We start from the raw sequence: 27,809 nt of genomic DNA on the forward strand, positions 1-27,809 counted from the left end.
CATATACTGTAATCTATATTAGGGATCTTAATGATTTATTTGTCAATTATGATTACAATTAAATTATAGGTCTACATGTACAAAAATTGTATATACAAGAATCATGTATTCATGTTTAAAACTATATATTAGTTGGTAGATACATAACCATTTGATAATAGAATTGCCCCATCAAAATACGAAGTATACATTTAAAATGAAGTAATTCTTTTAACTAATATTGTTCATAATCAAGTAACAAATAAATGTCTTCGTCTAGTTTTTAAAATAAACCAAATAAGTGGAACATTAGTATATATTATGTATCTTTCGATTCTTATTCATACTAGTTTAAATTGACGATATTTCATAAAACAGTTCTTAATATAGTAGTTTCATTCAACACACAAATATAATTTTCAACTTGCGCTGTTTGGTGTATACGTGAGGATACAAGTACATTTTGTAGTAATACCTTATAATATAGCGAAGTCCAAATCGATCTTGAGTGACACAATATTGGCAGTAAGTCACTCAAAATAATTTAATTATATTATGAACACCAAACGAATGTACGATTTTTCTCTTATTTACACACATCTATGTTTTAATATTTGGCACAATTACGCATTTCATGCACACATTCACACACCGCCGTCTAACAAATCTACTGGTTCTGAGCAAATATAGGTATGCAGAAAAATATCTATCTACAGAAATACAATAGACTCACCTCAAATATCATGCAACACGGGTGAGTATTTAAAATAATTTATTTACACGCGCAATCAGTCGTATGCATTATAATAATGACGAATAATAATAATTTATAACATAGTCATAATCATTACAATTGGCTCTTTGTAATACTCAATTTGTTACTAATTAATTCAAATTCACTATCACAAGGGAAAATCGATTACCGACCATTTGTTCAAAATAAGCCAAAAAGTGATTTACATTTGTAAAGATGTCAAAAGCAAGATAATTATTACGATTGGCACTATACGCAGTCCTTAATAGGCCGGACTAAAACCTACTCAAAATATATATAAACTATGTAAAATCGTAAATCTACTTAAATTGTAGAAATCGAATAAATTCTGATGTCGTAATGACAAGATTATCATCGATAAAATCGTCGTAAACTTTTATCTCACAACCTGGTGTGCGGTAGCTAATCAACACATGATTCTAGAAGATATGGTCTGATCTAATCGTTTCACTAAACCCTACACTTGAAAATCGAAGGGGTGGTATTGTCAAGAGTGTCAAGTCTAAGATAGTGAGTGTTCGAGATATCTAGATGTTTCTAGAAGTTGTTATCGTAGTCGGAACGACGGCGTGAGTAGTGCGAGCGCGGATATTCGCCGGTGTATCCGTATACCTGCGATCCTGCACCATTCTGACCGTACAGTTGAGAGCCTCCATATCTGACAAAAATAATAAATTGATTAGTCTTTTTTGTAAATCAAGGAATAAGAACTAAAGAGTACCTTGTTATAAGAAGGGTAAAGTAGCATACTCCTGCACAGGAAGTTTTGATGTAAATGAGGACATTGACAGAATGAAAATAATTTATTAGTTTAACGTTGAATAAATAACAGAAATGGTGGATAGGAGCACGTGAATCAATTGTGTAGTGGGCATATGGACAAAAAAACTCAAATAATCATATTGCGTAATTATACTGACCCATAGCCATTTCCAGATACTCCATAAGTCTGTGACCCGCGTCCAGAGTCTGGTGTATAGTGTTGCATATACTTGTGCAGCTGCGGTGTCCATTCTGACCTCCAAGAGTCACCGGGATTTTGATAAGCGAGCTGTTCAATGAACGCTGTTGACATTCTCTGTTAAAATAAAATAAAATAAATTAATAATATATTGCAGTAATCAAATTAAACCATTTTAAGTATATAACCTTTCCAGATGGAGGATACGACGGCAGATCCCGTTCTTTCATTTGATGCGTATCTTCGAATCCACCCATATGACTTTTGTCTAATTCCCGAAGCATATCCTCGCTTAAGGGTATTGGCTGTTTTGCTTTAGCGCTTTTTTGGCGATTAACGAGCTACAAAAATTATGAAATTATTATTCAAGGTCCAATAAAATGTTTGCTTATTTTTTTTATGCGAAAATAATGAAAGGTGGAACTTACGACGGTAACACCAAATATGACAACGAAGAGAAGTGAAGCCATCGCAATAACAATTACTGCAATACCCCATTGTGGGAGGAATGCCTCATCACCAGGTTCCACTATAGTCGGATCTTCACGTTTTGGCAATACTGCAAGAAATTACACGTGAATAAATTTACATGGTATAGTTTCATAAGTAATACGTAAGTTGTATTAAGTGACAATACAAATTACCAATGAATTCTGTATAAGCTGGGTCCATTACAAATTTTCCCATTTCCAATTTTCCAAATGATTTATCGATAGTTTTGGTCATTTTTTCGTTGCTCTTTCTCATTTTATCCTCCTCGGGCTGGTCGCCTAACATTACATCTGGATCAAAATCTTCGTCTGTTATTTGTTCTTCCACCACAGACCCCGGCTTAGCATGGTTAAGGGTTTTATGGAATAATCTTTTTAACTGCAATGTGTCAACTCTGTCTTCAACGTCATTTAGTTCTATGAAATAATCTACCAAGATAGATCCAGGTGTAAAACCATCTATGCGAATATCTTTGTACCATTTTCTCAATAGGTCTGATTTTCCGTAGACCGAATTTAGCTGCAATCAAGAAAAAACAATAAATTTGTTGTTTTAAACAAACTGAGGATAGTTATTTTCTGCAATAATTTGGTATTACTAAGTTAATTGACAAGAAATGAATATCTGCAACATGTGATTAGTGATTTCAGTTATTGTAAATTGCTATTTGAACAATATTTACCTCTTCTTTAACTTCCTTCGCCAACTTTTGCCATTCCTCTGTATGGTGGTCTAATAGTTCGGGAACCCATTTTGCGCCTAAAATTTATATTATTTTTAATATAGTTACAAGTAAATCAAGCAGTGTTTTCCGCACTTAATTTAATATTTGAACATACTTTACGTAGTTATTTTTTAATTTTTTGGAATTCATTTTAAGATTTTTGCAACAAATCGCGGATATGCTAGAAATAATAAAATATATGTTACCTGCAACAATTTTGATAGTAGCTGCTATATCGCATTCATGTCGACAAACACCAGGCGTGGTCGGTGGGGGGGGCGCTACAGTCGTCGTCGTTGTTGTGGTCGTTCTTCTAGTCGTAGTTGCTTCGGTGTTAATACTAAACGGCGTCGTGGCAGTCGCATTTCTTTGTGCTTCTAAAAGTTTTTCTATTGAAAACGGCGTGGTGGATGGTGATGGCCAGCCAGTAAATTCGGTAGAAGCCCTGAAAGCAACATTTATGTTTATAATACACATACATAATGGTATATTTGCAAACATTAGTGGATTTCACCTTCATCTACCAATTAATTTAATGTACGAAATAGCTTTGCATTGCATTATTACCTAGTAGGCCAGCCTTTTTGAATTTTTGGTGTGACTGGACTTGGTCCCATTTCCAAAGTTGATTTTGGAGTAGTTTTTCTTACAGATTTTCCACCCGGTCTTGAAGGGAAAACTAGCTTTATGCCACCTGTTGGTTTTGTACTAGTACTACTTGTGCTAGGTTCAGTGGACTCTTCGGTGATGTTCGGTTTGAATCCAGGTGGTAACAAGTTAGATATGTCAGCAATTTTAATTTTACTTAACAAGTCCTCACTTTTAACACTTTCAGTTTTATTTAATTTATAATTTGGTGGCAAAAGTGCAGATAGATCTACAGGAACAGCATTGGCAGGTATTTTAACGCTTGGTTTAGACATTTCAGTAGTGGAGGCTGTAGATGTATTATTTAAAGTAAAACCTTTAGGCAAGAAAGCAGATATATCTACTTTCTGGATTTTTTCCAATATTTCTGGTTGTTTCGACTGTGTTTCCTCGTCAACCGTAGGTTTGTAGCCCAGCGGCAGGAATTTACTTATATCATCTTTTTTAAGCTTATTCAATAAATCATCTTGGGGCTTGTTTTCTTTTGGTCGGTATTCTTTGGGCAGTAAAGATTTATCATCGAGTATAATAACTTTATTTTTAGTATTTATTCCAGACGATCTACCTTGGGTCCCATTTATAATTGGGATTTTCAATGGAGGTAAAGTAATCGGAAGAGCCGTGGATGTAGTTGTCGTAGTAGTTCTTGTAGTGGTGGTCGTAGTAGTACTTGTTCGTTTATCTTTAAATGATAGTTTTGGTTTGTAGCCAGGAGGTAAAAATCCAGCAATCTCGTCCACAATTGTCACTAAAGATGGTTTCTTTCTAGGTTTTGGGGTAGTAGACGATGTCATGCGTGGTGTAAATTTCTTAATCATCACAGGTAACGGATCAGGAGATGACCTTTCGGTTATAGAGGAAACTTGTGTACTTTTTAATGTAAATACATTAGGTAACGTTGGTGTTGTTGGAGACATTGTACTTCTTACGGTCGTGTTAATTTGTTCTGTCGTTGATTCTGTTATTAATTCAATATTTTTATTGTCGCTATTTAAATTTCCCGACAACACACTGCTTGATAATTCTGATTGAATGCTATCTAATTTATCATTTATATTTTCGGTAGATGATGAACTATTAACGATGCCGATTTGTTCTTGAGCATTAGTGATAGTTATACCTTCTTCATCATCTTTTTCATCCGTAAGAACCTGTTTTTTTTCTTCTTGTTCTACAGTAGGGAAAGGAAGAAAGCGAGCTCCTGAAACACTGCGACTTGTTTGCACAGATGCAACAACTATCCAATTTTCCGTAGTAACTGGAGGAAGGTCGTCGTTTGAATCAAGCGGTGTCATTTCTGAAGATCTTGCTGAACTTGGAGTTACAGTCGCATCGGGGATCGATATGGTTCCATTAACCACACTTTTTGTTGTAACTACAGAAACCACTTCTTGCCCTAAAATAGATGGCGTTTCTATGGATGATATTTCTTCACTAGAATAAACTTTAATATTTGGAGCTGTGGAGTTGTTAGTTTCCGGGTCCGGTTGATCAATTACTGTTGTATCTACAAATTCTTTAAAATTGTCGTCTTTCACCATTGTATTATTTGCTTTCATTACAAGAACATCAAAAGTGTTTGTAACATTTGTCGTTACTTCATCAACAACTTTTTCTTGTTCATCTTCATTGTATTTATCAGAATCTGCTTCAGTAGCATCATATTCATCATATATGTCAGTTACAGGCTCTATAGCTTTTGTGGTTGTGGTGGGTTTTATTTCAGTATTTTCTGACTCTTCATAATATTCGTAATATTCTTCTTTGCCATCTAATTCTTCGCTGTCATCACCGTTATTAAGATCAGCACTTAAAGATGTCGGAGTAGTAGCAGATACAGATGTTGTATTAACATTTTTATCCAAAAGGGGTGCTTTCGAAATATCCTTTACGGTGTTATCAGGACTCATAAAACTTGCGTCTGCTTTGCTATCGTCCACGTCAGATTCGTTTTTAGCTGTAATCACTTGGACATCGTGTGATTTTTGATTATTTTTCAACAATTCTCTGAACGAAGTAATATCACTAATATCATCTTCCAGTAAAGGCTCTATATCTAAAAGTGATTTATATTCTGTCGACGAGGCATCGTGTTGTGGAATATTTTTTATTCCCTTTGATTGATTTCTTACAAGGTATTTGTTAATTTCTATGTCGGCTATGCTTGCTTTACTAGGCGTTACAGGAGTGTTGAAATGCGAAAATCGTGAATTATTAGGATTAACGTTCAATTTGTTTTTAGGTATAAAACTGTTTGGATTGTATGTTGTTACTCTATGTTGATCAAAGAGGTCTGTGTTGTCGTTTTCAATATCTTCTTCCCGTGGGATATGACCACTTTGTCCATTACTTCTTAAGCTATTGCTATCGAAAGGAAGAGTTTTAAATCTATTATTTTGAAGGAAATCAATATCAGGATTGTTTATTGTTATTTGACCTAAAAAGGTCTCTTGTTTTGTGGGGTCATTTTGATAGGCTACAGAATGTATTTGCTGAAGGTCTGGTTTCTTTGTTGATGCCGGATGTACGATTTGATTGTTAAAGGGTAGTGATGGTCTAAACCTCTGGCGCTGAGAGTTACTAATCTCTGGTTGATTGATATAGTACTGAGCGCCTGATTGACTTCTTCCACTCGGTAGTTGGAAAGGTGAAGGATTTTGATTATATCCAGGACTAGGTAAACGCCCATTGTTAAATAAAGATTGATGAGCAGCAGGTGAAACTTTAAAACTATCACCATTGTCAAAAAATGACGAAGGCCTTGTATTCGGAAATAGAGACGGTTGAACTTGAGCAAAACTTCTCTCCACTGGTGTGTAATAGTAGTCGTTTTCATCTGTAAAGAACAAAAATATCAGTATTAGTAAATTTCATAGGCACGATAATAAACGAGGTCACAAATCCCACAATCTCTGCTTTGTTAAAGCAATATAGACCACACCATGTGTTCTTAATTCAATACAAAATTGTGAAAAATGTTACGATTAGCGTTTTCTAAGTTTGTTGAATATGATTCATGTAACATCAATCACGAAGTGCGATTAGCGTTTGCTAAAATGTCGACATATTTTTTTTCATCAGCGATGGTTGTCCGACAAAATGTAGTCTAACGAGTCTTTCATTATACGTAATGTAAATGTAATTAATTTACAAAATTACTAACCATAACATGGTCGTATTTAAAGTAGAACAATGACAACGTATTTGTTAAGATGTTGTAATTACCGTAATTAACAAAGTTAGTTGCTTAAGGAGCCACTTAAAATATGTACAAAATAAAGCTAAAAATATGTTATCGAGAAGTAAAAATTCCTATACATAATTAGCTGTACTCGTGCTTTATTTTGGTTATGGCTGAGTTGTTTCTATTACAATATCTAATAAAAAATTGATTACCAAGCTATATTTCGGCAAAATCTGACAGTTAATATCTTATGGGAGAATAAAGTCAAGGGAATTACTTTCTTGCGGTTCATATTCCTAATTAAGTGCGGTGCGATTATCCTCCGAGCTTAAATGGGGGCGTTGCTGAACTTAATAGAAAATCAATAATCTTGTGAGAGAAGTGTTTGACGCATATTGGACTTGCGACAATTTATTTGAAGAATATCATGAACTAGCTACGCCTCCGTATCCTACACGCTTACTTCGTGGATTGAATTAATTTTTTTACAATTGTAATTTTATAAACATATTAAATTTGTTAGCATACAATTTCCTAAGATTGTATATATTGCATGATGCAACGGAACTTTATCATATATTAAAATAAATACTCTAGGATCAATTGGAATAATAATAAAATAACATTAATCCGGTAAACAAACTAGGTAACAACTCAAGTAAATCGTTCACTTCCGACAGTAGCCCTTGAGATAAATTACTATTAACACGTTGAGTACCACCGACTCGCTTAGTGAATCGGCTTTTCAAAAGAAAAAAATGTAGTAGCATAGAACGTGTTAAGATATTCAAACACCACGTACTTGATCCTCGACTATGTTACTGCTAAGTTATAAAGGTTACTTTTTCTCTGTCAGTTTCCGTAAACATTCAGTAATTCCGTGTAGATCAGCTCAGATTCTCAGTATAGTTGGGATTTCATAATTTATATTGCGTCATATTGAATGAAACAGACGAGTATTTAAAAAATGTAAAAACCCAGCGGATAATTTGATGATTCATTAATCTGCCTTTAAAACTTAAGCGAGTCACTGCATTGTAAGTTAGCGATTTGGGGAAAAACATAGTTGTTCAAAAAATATATAGTTCATTGAACCTAATCGTATAGTTGTGACAACTCTATGTTCTGTTTTAAGTTCAAAATTATGAGTCATGTTTTATTAAATATAGGTATTGCAATTTGTGATGAATTAAGTTTAATATATACCTAAATATTTTATACTGTTTAGTCTCTGATGGTTAAAACTCTGTGCGACAAAAGTTTACTTAAAATATTACCTCAGAAACACTCGAATGAAACTTTTGCGGCGACGACTTACAATTTATGCTTACTTGAAACATAGCCCGCAATAAATATAGCACACACTTAATGTTAAGGAGCATACACATTGTGGTAAAATTTGAGTTGCTAGAGTAGTTAATAATAAAAATACTTTTTGTGCTAATAATTTTAAAATGTATCTAATCTTAATAACTGGATAAAGTTACACGTGTCATTTCATTTGTATATAAATTTTGATTAAATAAAAAAATATTTTTACAACGACTATCGTAGCAATAGAAAAATCTAATTACAAATGTACTTTTTTTATTGTCAATTTTGTTTGGTTTAAGAAATTCGCAGAATAAAACTTAACATTAAATTCGGATCGGCAAACCAACGTTATGGTTTTTATCATATTAATGTTCGGAATTCGAAGCTTCCTAGTAGAACAGTCATTGGTAGAACTCTGGTCGGGAAAGAAACATGCCTTTAAAAGACGAAAACAGTATATACTCTTGATGAGTAATTAATACCGGATATAGTGTTATTACTAGTAATGATACATGTTATTTAGTCATGTATAACATTGCATTGCAATATACGTTAAATGCGTATGGAATTTATATGCAATCCTAATGAACTATAGGTTTTCTAGTTGAAACTCGCTTATTAGTCTTTGTTTTATATGAAAATAAAAGCTGTCGCCCGCGACTTCATCCGCGTGGGGTTTAAAAAAATACTTAATTATTAGCCTATGAGTATTTCCAGACTGTGTTCTACATCTATGCCAAATTTCAGCGAGGTCCATATAGCCGTTCATCCGCCATTAATCCATCGATTCAAACATTATAATAATAGTAAAGTTACATTCTCTATTATTTAAAACTTGAAGGGTCGAATAAATTAGGTCACTGTATTTATAAAATATAAATGTTTTCAAAATATATATGATTCAGCCTATCAAGTTTATTTCAATCTACCTATGAATACAAAGTTGTTGATTTTATCATTATTAAGGTGTCGCCTTCGAAATGTTATAAAACATTAGCTGTCAAATGCTACTTAACAGCTTGACAGCATTGACAAGGGTCAAGTAATGTTTGTACATAATAACCATGTGGCTTTCCACTGTTGAAAATTAATACAAAAACAAATTATGACTACTTTTATTTCCCTTATAAACTGAGATATTGATAAGAATTATCCGTGGATTTCTTGAAATTTATACATAAATAGGGAAATATTTTAAAGTTACTTACAGTGGAAAATCAGGGCAAATATTTCAATTAGTTTCAACGTAAATGTTACTCAAAACTAGCCGTGGATATAACTTATTCACATTGTATAGAGGTTTGAAGGTTAAAAAAGTCCCAGTGCTAACTATGGAATATTTTTGCGAAAGTAGAAAAGGTAAAGTGTGAAGGTGCGCAGGTGGCATGTGAATAAGCCCTAATGGATTTTTTACACGTGGACCGAACAGTGAGGAAAATCTCACGCTATTCCCACTCAAAGTAAATAGAGAATCATCCTGTGTCGAATGTGCGTTGAAATAATGGCAGTACTGCACTGTATACTGCTCTGTCCTAGTGTGAAACTAGCATAATGGCGATCACACAAGCGGTCGCTGTACGTAACTTGGGCTCTGAATAATAAATAGAGCGCCAGTTAGTCGGCACACGTGGGCGAGGACATCGGGGTTGTCCGCCTACGACGCCCGCCGCAACACATTTTATATTGTTTTTAACATTACATTTATTTAATGCATGCAGAGACTTTGATATTCCTTTATTTTGTCTATTTTCTGTTTTACTTTCGCTTAACAGAGACAGCTGTGGCTTATAAATAGCAGGGCAGTAGTTTTAGCAAAAACCATTTTAGTAACTTACTTGAGAATCCCTGAATGTAAACTAAGTCAGATAAATTTTCTCTAAGGGATTGACTAAGTAACCATTGATTGACTCTAAGTGTGAATTTGATTTACAACTCACCTTGACATTGTGTATCCTTAATTATAAAAAGCAGGAACGCTGCGATAGTAACAATCCTCCAGCGTCGTCTTCCCATTTTGTTGTATATTTCACCGTTTCATTTATGTTCTCACTTGTCACCGAACTTTTATAGTTCCTCCACTACGTCATAGCTGCCGTGTACAAATCACGGTCATTTGAAAAATCCCGACTGCCCTTTCACATCTGAAACAAATGAAAATCATTTTATACGTCACGCACTTGGATATTGTCCACTGAAAGGTAATAAAATTGAATTTTGCATGACAATAATATTGAGAACCCAACAGTTGTTCTCGAATATTTTGGTTTCATTAATATTGACTCGCAAATTATAAAGAAAATGGAAAAGTCCGATTGTCTTATAACTAACTCGGCTAATTTATCTATTAGATTTGTTACAACGATGTGCAAACATATCTACTGTGAATTTATTTTTGTTTTTATCCATATCCATAGTATAAATGCATTATTTTTATGTATCTTTTCCGGTGATTTATCTAATAGAGGATGTAATTTAAATACTGCAAGATTTACATTCCTTAAATATCAGTATATATATGTTTAGCTGTATATGTTAAACCGTGGGTTTCCACTGATGAAAGAACGCTAAATATATTCATCCTGCTAATATATTCGTATGTACTACAAAATAAATTTCATGACTTGTATTGGTTTTGTTATTACCAAAGATTAAATACTTCTTTGACCTCTTCTCTATTAAAGTAATAGAAAAAATACAATAGCAAACGTCCCTTATATTATAATGATTTACCGATAAAGGATAAAGAAAGTACACGGTACGGCTTCTGAATTTTGATATCATCGATAAGATTCCATATAAGAATTCTGAAGCTATAACGAGTAAGCCAACATAAGTGGTAAAGTATTTAACGCGCGGAGTACGTGACGAGATTTCTAAATAATAGTAGACCAATCGCAAATATATTGAATTAGAGATGTTATTCGAACATCGATTTCATACATAATTATTGATTTTTATTTATTCTTAATCAAACAATCAAAATCAACATTTTTTAAAATAAATAAAGAGTACAGATTTATTATCCGATATTTTCAGTTTGAACTTATACAACGTTTAGGAAAATCACAGCATTCTTTTTTATAATTGGTGTTGAATACAAAACGTAGTGAAACGTATAACTCGACAGTAGACACGGCTGCACCGCGCCGCACTTGCTTCTTGCCGTGTGAAAGCGTCACGGACCGACGAACAGTTTCTCGTACGCACTATGATATTGACGTATACATGATTTAATAAGACAAAATATTGTGTGCATATTATAATTCTTAAACTAATGCTATGTTAACATTTCCTTAATTTAAACTTTTTATTGTTGTGAGATAATATGCGAGCTACTTTTTGTATTGTGTTTTAATGCACATAATACCTATACACATAAGTTAACGATAATTCTTCTAAATAAGTCAAATTGGGGCTATGCACAGGCGTATTCCTCATAAAGTTGAACTAGTAAACACAGCGGGTTAATTTCCTTCTTAACCTTTTGAACGCCAAGCCAAAAAAATTAAACGTTTTTACTATAGCAACCGTTGTATTGTCCCTGCTAATTGGTGTTCAAGGCACATTGCACAACGGCCAGGTCTCATACAAGTAAATAACGTAACGTAAGCCTAAGCGTGTCTGAGGCAGATTTAAATTGCCCCTATTGTGGTGGTTATGAAACATTCTCACGGCCGGTACATTGTCATGTGCGAGCCCATACTTTTGCGTCACACAAATTAATATTCAATTTCGATAACCATTCAAAAGCTGGTTCTTTAATGACCGCACGATAATTAAGTTTCTTTCTGTTTGTATTGCAAAAGTCTTTTCAAAACCGTTGTTATATGAAACAAGTGTTTTTATAAAAAAAATTCTCACGACCACTTTTGTTAAAAATGCATTGGTGCAAGCGACGGAGAGCAGATCTTCATACAATATTTGCGGGATAATTATGTTTTAGATTAAGTTGTATTCGGTTTTGATGTCAAGGTTAACCGATTTCTTTTGTGTGAAGAAATTTTTTTTAAGAGAATAGTGATATTTTCTAATATTATCATTACTTGGGATGTCTTACTTCATACCTTCTTTTTTATTATAATTTCTTTTCTTATCTTACTAATTATAAATGCGAATGTTTATTTGGATGGATGGATGGGTGGATGGATGTTTGTTTGATGGTATCTCCGGAACAGTTGCATGGATCCCGCTAAAAGTCTGGAAGAACACATAGGCTACTTATTAAGTTTGTTTTTAACTCTGCGCGAACGGAGTCGCGGCCGACTAGCAAGTTATTAAATTCTTATAATAAAACAATTACGTTATATTGTAAAATCGTTTTAAGCTGCAATAATGTTTGGAATATATAAGCTAAATACATAAATATTAAAATGCAACCATTAAAAGCAAGGCTTACAGCAGTCGTTATCGTTCGATATGACCTACTAGTCTACTCGTAACTATTAAGAATTGTTTACTGTCCGAATATTTTTTATGACAAATTTATCTAACCTTGAAACCCGAACCTCACAAATTTCAAGGTATTTCTAATAACTATGCGAAGGTCTATATGACACTTTATAAATGAACAGCGGTATACACAACACGATTCATCAATGATCAATTTGTCGTGACTAAAAGACATAAATAGTTAGCACCGAACGGCCTTACACGAACCTTCACACACTAAGTAGCTAATACTATCAGTTATTAAGACAATAAAATTTTATTTAGGGGCATTTCGAATCGACTGTAATTCGATATTGGTTTTATGTCTTTATAAAACTGACTCAAAGTCGTCTGCAAGTTTGAATAACAAAGTGATCTACAATTTATTAGTAACACGCGGTCTCCCGCGACTCCGTCCGTGAGGAATCAAAGAAAAAACATAATTAGTAGCCTATGTGTTCTTTCAGACTATATTCTATATGTATGCCAAATATTATCGAGATCCGTTCAGCCGTTCTGAAGTTACCTTTAAACAAACATTAATCCATCTATCTAAACATTCGCATTTATAATATTAGTAAGATAGTTATCTTTATATCTGGAATTATATTATAAAACGATAAGTAAGGGAGGCGAAGCGGGGATTTTTGAATTTACTAAAGTGAAAGAATTTTTCAAATCGGTTCAGTAGTAATGCAAACAAACTAACAATCAAATCTTTCGTCTTTATGATATGAGTAAAGATTATAATACGGTTCGTTTTTGAAATATATTTCTCATTAGTGGTGTGACCTTCTCAAGAATTGGTTAGCTCACTGTTATTAAATCATTAAAATCTACACTTTTAAATTATACGTTGGATTATTTATATATTTCAAACCAGTCTACGTAAAATAAATTTACTTAATCTTACTACTTAGTAATTTACTAAATGCGAATGTTTGGATGTATAGATGGATGGATGTTTGTTAGAAGGTATCTCCAGAAAAGCTTAATGGATCTAGACGAAATTTGGTAAAGATGTAAAACATAGTCTGAAAGAACCCATAAACATTTTTTACTTAACGCATTAAAACATTAATTTGCATTAAAACGTTTTTTAATACCGCGCGGATAGAGTTGCGGGAGGCAGCTAGTATATTATGAATAAATAATTAAACACTTAATAATTCGAAATTGTATGTACAAATTACATGCAATTCAGAATTCAATTATCCCTGCATGTTGTTTAAAATATACCAAATCATATATTTTTTTTCAAATAAAACACAATACAAAAATTTCGTTTGTAATTTTTTTTTACTATATAAATTACTACATTTAATTTACAATTATGGACTATAATTTTACAGATCATTAAATTGTAAATCTTAGCAACATAACATGAAATCATTTAATATAGCACACTATCTCTTCGTTCTACTTAACAACGTCACAAGTAATTGGAGCGGAAGAAAAATTCTTACGCCTTTAGTAATATCATAAATTGCATTCGCTCATTGAATGAAAATAGTTAAACTGTTGTGAAACTGTCACAAATCTATCTGAAGGTTTAAAGTTTGTTTAGTTTTAAATCTAATTTTACATTGTGTTCCCTAATAAAGATATCTGAAAGTTGTATTTTAGAATTATAACTTCTTTCAAATCAAGGTTTGAAAATGACATTTTCGTGTAAAGATAAATTTTAAGATAAAGATAAATTTTTGTATTCTTTTTAAAACTAAATACTTACAGTGTAATCTTTTTATTAAACACATTTGTAATTCTTACTGAATGTATCATAATATTATTTGAAGCACTGCTATAAATTATGGCCTACAAGCAATACTTCTATTGTGTAACAAACTGTGGTTTTCTGAGGCCAAAATCCCCATTTAAAACATATTGTTAGCTCTGTTCTGTCAAAGATAATGACAGGGATGACGATATGTTTTATGCAGACATTTTGGTCTCAAAAACCCAAGACAATTCGTAGTTATTTTTGCATCTGTCGACAGCCGCTACGCTAACTTTACTAGATAAACTTTGTGAAATTGTATTGGCTTGTATGAAAACTAAATTACAAAGAAGAAAATCCTTTTAAACACAAATGAATCCTCATTAACAAAGTTCATATGTAAAATATCATGTATTAAAAGTTCGTTAATTTTAAATCGATGTTCTTATTACGAGATAGATCAAACAAAGAGTTCAAGCGGTAATAACTGTGACCTAGACTCAGAGTCTAGACTTTATGGTTATATAAACAACGTCTAGTGGTTGTAATAACTGAGCACGTTACTGCAACATCTATAAGGTTTATAAGAGCAATTTCTATTACTTATTACTCAACGAGTTTGTTTTGCACGCTTGAGGCCGAGCAGCCGGTTACCAACCTTGCCTCCCCCCCTTTCTCCCCCAACCCCTCCCACCATCCTTGATATACACTTTCACTCGCTGCGGCCTTCCTACGTACTTTTGACAGCCTTAAATAATACGGATGTACCGCTCTCAGAATTAAAGCATTTTCGGAAACGTTGTTTCTTCCATATTTGTTTACGTACGTTGCCACGTTACATTAAAATATTAGCTCTTCTTCATGTTTTACATACTTAAATGTTTAAATACACCGCTGAAAATGGAATTTTCGTATGTTTTCTTCCAGACTATGTTCTATATGTATGCAAATTTTTAAACGAATTCCGTTGAGCGTTCGGGAGATACCTAATAACAAATATCCAAAACTTTTGCATTTATAATAAAATCAAAACGTAAGATTAAGCAGAATATAAATTTGAAAAAAGAACAAAACCGTAATGGAACCATGATTTATAAAATATTTTAACGATGCTTGAGTAATCTCATAATTTCAAATGCATTTAAAAGGTTAGATAAAAACTTTTTGAACCCAACGTCCTGTTTTAAAATTGTGGATAAAACATTTTGTTACTTTAATACTTTGCTCATCCTTATGTAAATTATTAAGGCCGGCAGATTACTCAGGCACGTATCATCCTCGCGTCCGGGTTCAAAAAAATAAAAGACCATATTAAAATACCGGTTTATGACAACAATGTAACGCGAAAAATATACTTTGAATTCTTTATAAATATCACTTGATCTCCTTCTCGTTTACACGAGAAATTATATTATATTTAACTGACTTATCGTTTGTTTCTGAGACCAAAATCTCTGTATAAACATATCATTCATTATCCTTGACAAAACGGAGATAAAAAGGTGTTTAATAAAGGTACTTAGTATTAGAACCCAACAATTGAAGCAATAACATCTTTTTTATTTTGCTCTTTATAATTATTTTACATAATGATTATAATCTTCAAAATACAAAAACAATGTTTTTAACTATTTTTAAAGGTTAAATATTTTCATTATTGCCCGACAAATAAGGCCCTAAATGAGATTAAGCTTTAAACTGACTCATAAAATCAGAGTTTATCCATTCGTCTTTTCATTTAAATGAATGGCTAGTTTACGAAAATGATTTTATAAAGATACTAAATTCGAATGCAATAGACAACAAAGGAACAAGTGAATCGCTATTAATATTGCTTCAAAACAAAAAACCAGTTTTTATTAGAAAAAATGTAGTCACGTTTCGCATGTGATTGAGTGACTCTATAAACACAGACCCGGGTTACCTCATGACTTTTTATATATATATATATATATATATTTTTCATGTATGTTTAGATTTTGTTGCTTTGACCATCAATATTAACATAATAAAACTAATTAAAACGGGAGCTAATTTTAACATAAAGTTGTGGGAACTGTTTCAAGAAACACACCCTTTATGAAGTTCAAAATAATTGACCAAATGTATTGAAAATGTAGAGTTAAAAATTACGATCGTGTGCAATAAAATTATTTTACTAACAATTTATATTGTATAAAATTCTTTAAAGTATTGTATTTAACTACGTATTCTTCACATATTTACATTTAGCGATAAGGAAGAGCAATAACAATATAAAAAACTTAATAAAAACATAGATGCAAAGATGTTCAGGCTTATATGAGCGATGCAATTACGACACAAAAGAACTAAAAAACATGTTATACTTAAAATTCCAGCAAAAATTTATTACAAGGCTACTAGATGAGTGAAAAACTGTACATTTAAAAGATTTTTTATTTGATATGATTTCTAAATTTCAATGATCAATACAATGTTATGCAAGCATTTGTAGTTCATTAGTAGAATTACGATAGTACAATGAGTTCTCATTTATTTTGACCTTATATGCTAATCTGAATGGATTTGATGTAAGTCTGTGGAAATTATTTATTTGTAAAGATCAGAGTAAAGATGTGTAAATGAATTGTGTTTTGTTTTTAACGGAGCATGAATCGGTACGAATCGTTGCATTTTTTGATATCCCGGAACCTTAAATAATCGCGCTATATGACGGGCACCAACTGGTTTTTAATGAGTCTAGTCTTACAACCCTGTTCTTCCAGAAACAAAGTTCTTTTGGGTACCTGGAAAAGGAATTTAAAGTAGACTTAAATTTTAGGTTCAATAAATTAATTTTGTCTTAACCATACATTTAAAGATCTCTAACGTTTTAAAAATCTGTAGCTTTTGTCGAGTAATAACTTGGATATATCCATTTATCTAACCTAAATCTATAAATATTTGTATGGGACTTATGAATAACTATCTTTTTTATATCTCCGCATTGATCACGCGCGCAATGACAACTAGATCACCTTTTTTTGCGTCAGCAATACAAACACTGAGTGCTGATTGGTGCATACTTTCGATTTCATAGCAGCAGGCGACCTCGGCGCACCACGCCTTGCCAACTCCGCTCACATACCATACTTGGTCGTGATCTTAAACCAGTTTGTCCAGTGACGACTGCGCTGCTGCATTTACTCCATACGTTTCAATATTCAACTAGTTCAAACAATGCAATAGTCATCCATTTTATTGCATTCCTTAGACAAAGAAGTAGTAAATAAAGTTATTATAAATGTACCAGCTAGTCTTACTAATATTATAAATGCTAATGTTTGGATGGATGTTTGCTTGAAGGTATCTCCAGAACGACTCAAGGGATCATGATGGAATTTGGCACAGATGTAGAACATAGTCTGGAAAACAAAAAAGGGTACTAAGTTTTTTTTTAATTCCACCCGGACGGAGTCGGGGGCTACAGCTACTATGTTATAAATACAACAAATACGTCCTTTATCTATCTGTTTAACAATGATGGCATGCTTTTGAGAAAACCTATGTACTGCAATTGACTCCTAGATGATTATCTAATTAATGACTGACGTATAATCTGTCTGCATGCATTCATGTACCTTCTCGTCAAAGTCCGGAGATTACCCGAAAAAAACGGGGCCTTGCGGACAGACAAACGAATATTATGTTACGTACACTCTAATTTTCAAAAAGCATTCGGAATTTAGTAAAATTTACATACATTTTATTTTTTTGTTACAAAATACACTTAATTTTGTTAGTAAGTTACATTGTTGTTATAAATTTAGAGATTTTTTATGTTGAAAACTGTTCTGGTCTAATTATAGTGTACCTGTTTTTGCGCTTTAACATTACTCAATAAAACCTTGTCAAAAATAACGTAAATGCATTCTTTGAATGATACAATGGTGGATTAGCCTTCAGTTTGTATATGGACAATAAAATCATTTTAATGGAGCAATTGCATGACAACGTGAAAACATGAAGTCAGCTGTGGATGTACAATGACATTATTAAGATCTTACAATTTCCTTACCAATATCTTTTATTTTAAAGGAATCATAAGGCCCATGTGACATAAAAATTAGAAGAATGTAGATAACAAAACAGTTAAATAAAATTAGATCTCTTTGGTACTAAACATTAAATAACAACGAGACCGCTTTTTTATTTAAATAAAAAAGAACATAGGAATTTTCCTAATGTCTGATTGCCATGTTTCTAAATTTCTAAGTAGCGTGAATAGTATGAAAGTTTTCCATTTAGTTTCACAATGACACTGCACAAGATCCTGTGGTAAAGTGTCAAGTTGATTTCATGTCGCAGGTTCGTAAATACGATTTATTTATTTATTTTTTAGCAAAAAATATTAAAAGTTTTTTAATAATTGCTTTTTTTTTCAAATAGACTACGAAGGTTCTATCATTTTGAAGTGTAGCAAACTTATCAGATACTATTCAACTTTTAATATTATAATTAAAACGTTGAACGAACGAAAATTAAAACAACTTAGAATACAGGTTGTATGTCGCCATAAGGAATAAATAAACCGAGTTGTTTGACTGGTGCCAATTTATGAAAGTCAATTGGTGTATTAGAGCACGCAGCTAGTACGTGCTACATTATAATAATGAGTTTTCCTTGTCAAAATACTAATACAAAAACATATTGTCGTCCCTTTCCATTTCTTTAAAAATGTAGATAGTAATTTGTTTTATACGGGTGTTTCAATTTGTGCATCTGAATAAAGTCCTTCTTCAGAGGTACACTATAACGATCCCATGACCCTATCTACTTGATTCCAGCAATCCTAGTTTAATCAAAATTGTATAAAAAAATTACCTTTATATTGACTCCACTTTAATATGTGTATATTTTTAGAACGAGGTACATAGATTATATTTAAAAACTCGATATGAACGCGTCGCAATTTGTTTGATTTCGCCTTTTTATAAACATGCTGAGTACAGTTTGTGAAAATATAAGTCAGTCGCGTGCGAAAAACACGCTCGGTTATTTATGCCGCTGCTATTTTGCAACCCACTAGATATCAAGTGATTATCACAGCCTATTAATATCAAAATCATTCAAGGAGTCAAAGGAAAACAAATTAATTATTAGCCTATGTTTTTTTTTCAGATTATGTTTTACAACTATAAATAAATTTTAAGTTATACCAAAATCGATTTCAACCGGGGAAACATTGATCGTGTAAAAACATTTTTTTGCTGTCTGTTAAAACGAAATTAAATACCAAGACCAGTTCGATACCTGCTTGAGTTTACGGATTTTAATATTTTGACCTTGACGAGTCCGCTCTTTTATTGGATTCGTTCTGATTCACAATATTTTTAACAAACAAAATGCAAAACAGTCAGACAGGTTCATATAATTTTTATGATTAAATTATTTTTAAATTGGACTTTATAGTTATTTGTCTTAGATTAATTCCGGCATTCGTACAAGTTTTATAAGTAATAATATTTTTTATAGGATAACGACTCGTGATGCGGACTGACTGTCGTCCATAAACTTTTGTTATAAACTGATTAAAATAACAGTGAGTTTATTAAATGTTTTGTTTTTTAAGGGTCAATAAAATATACAAAAGTTAATTAGCTTATTTCGGAACTAAGTTGGAAAATTTATTGATCCTAGAGTCTTTTAAGGACGAAAAAGTTGCAAATAGTGATTAAGACATGAAGGTGCAACAAGTTTAAGAGGCCTTAAGATTTATGTTTAAATATCATATGAAAGCGATCCTTAATTAACGATGTAATTTAACTTAAAAATAAAAAGGATAAAAGATTTCCCATATCAGTATTATAAAGAGGGTGTTCCAATATCGTACCTTCTAACAAACGACAGCAGATTGACGTAAAAAGTACAAAATAAGATATTTCATATCGAGATATAGAGCGGGGGAGCAAAGCCCCTGTCAAACGAGGTGAGGGCGAAGTTTTACAATATAAAGTTACTTTCCTTTGAGCAATTCTTACTTCCGTATGATCCGAATACACGTGAAATATGACAGGCAGAAATATTAAATGGCATTTGTAAGTTGGAAATAAGTTGAAGGAAAAGTAATTCATTTTCAGACATTTTTTTCTGACAACTTGAATAGACACAAATACAATGATGTGAGAAAAACTTTCAATAAATTAATTTAACTTTAATGTATGTAATATTTGTCAAAATGATACAAGTACAGTGAAATATATCTTATATCTTTAAATGAGCAATTCTTGTATATATATAATTGGAATCTCGGAATCGGCTCCAACGATCTTCATAAAATTTAGTATATAGGGGGTTTCGGGGGCGATAAATCGATCTAGCTTGGAATCATTTTTAGAAAATGTCATTTTATTCGTGTTTTATCGATAAGCAACTTAAACATAAACTTAACTTTTTCTATATAAATAATATTTTTCGATCTTACCGATAGATCGAAAAATATTATTCATATTTCATCATTTTAATAGTAATTCGTACTTAAATATAATTTCCAAAAAACACAATTTAAAAAAAAGAAAATACCGAGCAAAGCTCGGTCATCCAGATTTTATTGTTTTATGTTAAAATATTGGATGCTAAATAATTTTCTTGGTGTTATTTTAGTTAAATATTGATATAACAAGTTATTCTAACAATAAAATTATTATTCATCTCGTTGCTTTTTAACGCCAGCAGTCCGTCCAAGTCCGACGTAATATTGTGAACTTTCAACAGATTCCCAGCTCTTGCGGTGAGCCGGTTGAGACATCAACCTCAACATTTGCATATTCGACATTTACCTACGCTATGAGAGCTGCATGATAATGATGCTACGTCGTGTTGGAACTCTTATGTGTGCACTCGAATTAGGTATAGTCGAGGACTTTTATCTCCTATCCGGACTACGATCTTATATTTTAATTCGTACCATCTTTCAAACACATCATCACTTAACATCGGATAGGATCGTAGTCAAGCGCTGGCTTATTCAATATAAAAAAATAGATCTTAAACGTTTTATACCAACATACGTGCTAAGTTATTCCTACATTTTATGGTGACTAGTAACAATATTTCATCTGATGTGGGAAGCGATTTATTTCCTTTGAATTGACTCTGTATATCTTGAAGTTATCTAACTAGGCTTAATTTTATTATTATTGTTCTCTTTAACGTTTTGCACTAGAAATGTAAAATAAATATCCGGGTCAGAAAAGATTTAAAAGAAAACTAGGCAAATAGTTTGCGTACATATCCAAAATTTCATTCCCGGCGGGGCGGCCACATTCCGCGCTCCCGCCGCGATGACGCCGCTGCCGTCTTACTCCGACGGCCATTTTGTAAAAACTATATAAACTTATAAGTTAGCTGATTCAAATATCATAAAATAATTTTTTGTAATTATGAACTATTGTAAAAAGTACATTATTTATTGTCGCATTCTGCACCAAGTTTTTTCCACTTAAGCAGTATTCATTGCCGCTTTGATATTGCCTTTAGGTTCTCAATTGTTCGTCCCACGAGCAATGTATTCTGAATATATCCATTTGAATTTGATAACTATTCCTTTAATACATTTTTTATTTAATTTAAGGATTTAAGAACAAATCGTAAATGTTCATGTTTAAGCAACATAAGAATACAGCAGCAATTTTCAGTTGATTTAAGAGAATCAAGAACAGAACAGTGTTTTCTAAATGTAATCTGATTGTTTTAGAAGAATGAAAGGATTTTCTCGGATTGTGCGCTGTATCGAATAGATTCGAATGCTTAGAATTTAACAGTATAGGTATCGTTCGATAGCATTAGGCAAATTAAATGCCAAATGTTCATTTTATTGAGAAGTAGGATAACGGGTTAAAAGCATTCTGTACGTATCTTTAACTATTTCAGTACGCTAAAAACGAAATCTTAACTAAAACTGAAATCTATACCTAATAACTATTTATATACCGAATATTTATATTTATCTTCTAAATTCAAAGGCTTGTGTGAGAATCCGAATAAATATTTTCGAACATGAAGTGAGAGTTTGAGCGAAGCAAACCGCAAATGGAATATTTTGTTATATTTAAAACATTTATCAAATTACAATACATTAGTAAATAATCGTATCTCCACAAACGTTGTTTTATTACTAATTTCACGAAGCCATACCACACTCTCACTTTTATAAACATTATGTAGCAAATATGTATATAAACATATAACGTATTTTGTCTAAAAATATCCGGTTTATTGTCTTGTATAATTTGTATTGTGCTTAGTATCGTGGAAAGAAATATTGAAGCTAATTTTAGATGCTTCGAGGAATTCGGCGAAGGTGAAAGTAAACAATTTAGAAAGCATTTCTTTGTCATCTATTGGTATTTACATTAGAAATCCGGTGAGCGCAGGTGCTGCTTTCTCAGAGATGCCGCGGATCACCAAATATAGAAAGGTTCTTGTTTGATATCTGTCATGCGTAAATAGATATAATTTGGTTTCTAAATTAACGAACTCATTAGCATACTAGAAATATCACTTTAATATCGTATTAATGTTAAAGTGTAAGTATTTTTAGAACAATCATACTGGTATCAAAGGGTAATTCCCGTTGAGCCGTTGAGTCTGACGATTAATCGGGCCAATAGGATTTTTTTCCATTGGGCTGATTACGTCATCCATTGGTCCTATTGATCGGAAAACCGATAGGCCTAGACGGAAACACCCTAAAATCATATCACTTCGAATCTTTTTTGCTCATAAGCGTACATTTTTTGATAGATTTAGACCCAAGGTTGGCATTAATCTTCTGATTATTACAAGTTTGTTGATTTCAATTTAGAAATCGTTTCTAAAAATCGTTTCGTTGTTATTAATCTTAATCACAACTAGTCTTGCGGACTTAAATACACATTATTTAACTCTAGAGCATGAGTATTAAGTAAATTACAGTGAAGCTAGCCAGCTAGAAGATTTTAATAGCGTGAGACAAGGGATGCTGGAATGTTGAACGATAGCATTTCTCTTGCGGGTTTAATAGTTTAGTGCCAAGTAAATCAAATATACGTTAAGTGCTTAGCAATGCAAAGAGAAAATGTTAAGATAAACGTCCATGTACTGTAATTAGAGAAGTTTAGCATATTTCTTCAGTGCTTACATTTTTGTACATCATATTTTCATATTTTCTCGGGAAATATTCTTGTACAAAAAAAGACGCGAGGCTTTTATCGATCGATCTTACTCTCTCAATATCATCTCAATAATGAGCAATGCATTTATTTATTAACCATTTCCTCTTAAATGTTTTAATAGAAATGTTCAGAGAGGTCAGGGCGCGAAAACAAGATGGCGTGCTCTATCGGCTTCTTAATATTGAGTTCGAAACACGTGATATAACGTAATGCCAGAAATGCTTGCGAATGAAAATTAAAAAAGAGTTCACTGCAGTGTTTCTCTTAAATAAATGAGCTTTGCTTTCAAGTGGCATTTATTGCCTTATCTCAAAGTGAATGATAACATTATATCCCGGACAAAAACTCGTACCGTGTTTTTGAACCTTGGCACGATATCTTGGAATACAGCCAATGTCATTGTGCGAGATTTTTATAGAGAAAAAAAAACTTAAAATGAAATCCGTAACTAAGCATTTATTAATATTATTCTAGGATTGGGGCTTAATTTATTTAAAAAATTTAGTTAAGCGTTGGTGTTCGAAAGAAAATAGATTACCATGTAAGTACAATACTATTTGAAACTTCCCTTTCCATTTTTTTGTTCAAATGATATATATCTGAAGCTAATTCTTTGTGTCTATTTGTGTGTTGTCATTTTCTTTCGTCTAGTGTGTTTTTGGCCCTTTAAAAATTATTACAATGAAAATAATGCATACAGTCCAATCACTTCAGTAACTCATTCACATAAAGAATTCATTATAAAAGAAAACCATTACAATAAAGTTATAAATTACAACATTTATACACTTTGTTTCCTATAATTATACAATTACATGTAGACTATGAATGGAATCTGACTCTACATGAACGAACGATTGCGTATCGACTATTAGATATACGCACATTGCTAACCAACCACTCTCTAACCTTATAAGTTAGTGTGAGGAAACTGAGGACCTAGCACGAATATTTGCGACACGCAACTTCGTAACGTCATCCACAAAATATGTCATATGTTAGTTTACTTTACGTCCGGTAGGGGCGCTGTACTCATTATAATACAAATTTTGTCGATATGATATGAAAACGTTATCATGAGTATTCGTGCTAGCCCCTCTGGTATAATAAGCAGTAGTAGAAATCTGTACATTTATACTTATATGATTACAAAAATAATTAATAATATTCATCGCACATCGGGGTCCTTCGGTCCTATTCACTCGCTGAAAGTGGCTCACGTAACAAAGGAACGGTAACCTAATACGTGACGAGAAATATGATGCATTATATACATTCTTTATTATATTCTATTGTTGTGGACCCCATTTGCCGATTAATTGGTTCCGATGTATTCGTACCTATTCGAATCGTTCGTGACTTTCGTAGTATCGTATATAGCGAGGTGAAATCGTGAATCCGTTCCCCCGTACGCAATTTACGACTAATTGATTACATGATTACGTCTCGTTAAGTGTTCGCAGTTTGTTTTACGTTACTTCGATATTTGTACGTAGTTTTACTAGTAATTATAACAAAAATAAAATCAAATCAAATGACTTTATCGTTGTATCCTATCATGATCTTACTTTAACGAATCGATCTTGCCATTTAAAAATTTTCTTATATCACATATTATTTCTTAAAATTATAAACTTATCACTCTTTTTAACTATGACTCTATTGTAGTGATAGGTGAACTTTTACTTATACCTACAGGTTTGTTCGAAACTCTCGGGACGCGAGTCTGACTCGCACTTGATCAGTTTTTTAAATATAATTTTGCTTATATTGAAAACACAAAAAAGTTGCAATCAGTCAAATTCAACGGGTAAAACTTTAAAATACACAAATATTGCCTTACAATGTTCAAGTGTATTTTCTGTTCAAGCAGTTTGAATAGAGTTTCACACAATGCCTAAATCTAATTTGCGATTAATCTTGAAAGCATAAATTATGTAGACCGTAGTAAGACTAGAGGCGAGTTGCTTAAGCATGGAATTCATGAAGATTATATTTAGACGCTGAATTCGTACTCGTATATATAAATTAAACTTGCAAGTGAATTTACTGGGATACCATCTTGTGACTTGGACAAGTACAATGTGTATTTTGCATTGCATTTAAATATTATATTATATTATTCATTTTTGTATCTTAGTATCGAACCTTACAATTATTACTTATCTACAGATATATTATGTTGCTGGCTGATAATTTTATTAAAAAAAATTAAACAAATTATTGGAATGACACCGTTCCATATAGTGTAGTTATAGGTTACTAATTCTGATTACTTAGTTATGCGACACCTAATGTGCTTTCTAAACCTTTATTAAAGATGATGTAAAAACATTTTTTAACTAAGTATGTATTTTTCCTTTTGAAAGTATCCAGACTCTCAAACAGGTCCCGAAGTATTGCGTAAGCTTCAAAAAACTCGCGTGGATAATCCGTTTGTAGGAGACGAGACGCACGCGGCAAGCGGCAGGCGGATACCGTGAGACGACCTCGAAGTATCGAGTACAGTTTCTGATCTCTGACTCATATGTGACTTGAGGATTTCATATAATAAACGTAATACAATTTGAACAATATTCCATTTCATAATAACAGATATTAAATGGAATCTTTAGCTATAAGGGTCATCTTAAATTTAACTTGCATTAAATGTAACTGTCGTAATTATATTAATTTTTGTATCTTTGTATCACGACTTACAACTATTAGTTTTCTATAAATATAATGTTTGTATTAATGTCTAAATAAGAAAAGTAGAAAGCAGTGGAAACACACTAATATTGTAAAGCGATAAACTCTTTACATATCGACTATAACGCAATTTTCTACATGCTTATATCTTGGTAAGTATATTTAAGTATGCAGTAATAATTTGTATAACTATAAATAATACTATATTGTAGATGACAATAATTATAAAATAACATAATTTGTATTAATATAAAATAACTTTATTGTCTTTATGTTTATAGTAATGTAGAGACAATCGAGTTATAGCCGTGTCGCATTCCTATGTTCTAACAAACTGCTTATTACTTGAAAACATTAAGCCGGATACAGAAAACGAGTTAGGTCAGCCACAGATGATGTATATACATACATACACTATAATATTGATTTATTCTTGATCTAAAATTTATTTTATAGAACATGTTTATGGTATATTACTACAATACTTTGACGTAGATATGTAGTGTGAAAGCTTTTTTTAAATGTTTATTTTAAAATGTTTGCGTTGCTCTAAATATTTTGAAGTAATATTAATATATGGGGTGTAGTTCAGGTAAATTAGTACAAATATTAGGGTAATTAAATCGAAAATGTTGCTTTTTAATGATAGTTAAGTATAATGAAGACAATATATTAATAATCCGTTAGAACGGAAATATTATATTTGCGAATTGGGAATAATAGAAAGATATTATGAACGATGCTGAAAGGGTTGTAGTAATGAAGTCATTATTTTCATGGCAATTTCCAGGGGGATTTCTTGCGTTGACTTTTAGTATTACTATGTTAGCGACATAGAGATCCTATTAAAAATAATAACAATGTATGTACATTAAATAGTGTTTGAGGTAATTTAAACAATTATTAAATTATGTTTATTTTCGGTTATTCGAATACTCCTTTGATAACATTGAAGATACCGCCGAATAATACAATATACAATTATAATGATAATTATATGCTAATTAAAAGTTGCTATACTTCGGAAGTGATTTAAAAGAGAACGTATTTCCGCCCAACATGCCCTTTAACTTTCCTAATGCCAATTTACATTGGTCACTTAGTAGTCACTTATTATTTTAGTTGTTTTATAAAATGTATTAGTACTTTATAATTAAAAGTTGTGATTTAATTATATTTTCACAATTTGTAACGATTGTTTACAAAACGTCAAACCATCACTTACCTATAACTTGTGTGAAAATCCAATCAAGCCGCAAACACAACACAAAGACGTTAAGTTTATGTAAAGAAAAACCAACTCCACAGAATAAGATTACAATATACAGTATAAATAATCACCAGGGTTAAACAAGAAACGCACAATTCAAATATAAGTAGAAACGGCACGATACGTTCACTTAGGTCCGCGGCCGCGACTCGCTGCCGTGAATGGAAAACGTTGGCGTAACATAGAAATGGATACAAACGTTTTATAATCAATGCGTGAGTGTTGCAATATTTACGTAATTTTTGCAGGTTGTCAGGTGGTCGAGAGGACGAGGTATCACGAAACAATCCGACCGATGCCTGCAAACGCACGGCCCGCACTGCTTGCTCCTAACGGCAAAAGGTCGTTCGTTACCCACATTCTCTTTCCGCGCAAGCCTCCGCAAGTTAGAGCAAGATGCTGCGACGAACTCTCGGCTGACATATGTGTGCGAGCGGGACGGCAATACCC

The 27,809-nt window shown here is 32.3% G+C and overlaps 1 protein-coding gene across 1 annotated transcript; it reads right to left on the bottom strand.

The window, feature by feature from the left end:
* LOC106117162 (mucin-5AC) lies at positions 1 to 27,745 on the bottom strand. The gene is made up of 10 exons (XM_013311295.1): positions 27,315 to 27,745; positions 10,015 to 10,218; positions 3,499 to 6,415; positions 3,138 to 3,376; positions 2,890 to 2,966; positions 2,360 to 2,726; positions 2,144 to 2,274; positions 1,904 to 2,056; positions 1,675 to 1,832; positions 1 to 1,412 (listed from the first exon to the last, which is right to left on the bottom strand). Exons 2-10 carry the CDS (start codon positions 10,088 to 10,090, stop codon positions 1,292 to 1,294), a joined length of 4,239 nt encoding a protein of 1,412 aa, XP_013166749.1. The 5' UTR covers positions 10,091 to 10,218; positions 27,315 to 27,745; the 3' UTR covers positions 1 to 1,291.
* Positions 27,746 to 27,809: the final 64 nt, after the last annotated feature.

Source organism: Papilio xuthus, unplaced genomic scaffold (assembly GCF_000836235.2).
Source record: "Papilio xuthus unplaced genomic scaffold, Pxut_1.1 DF827680.1, whole genome shotgun sequence".
NCBI lineage: Eukaryota > Metazoa > Arthropoda > Insecta > Lepidoptera > Papilionidae > Papilio > Papilio xuthus.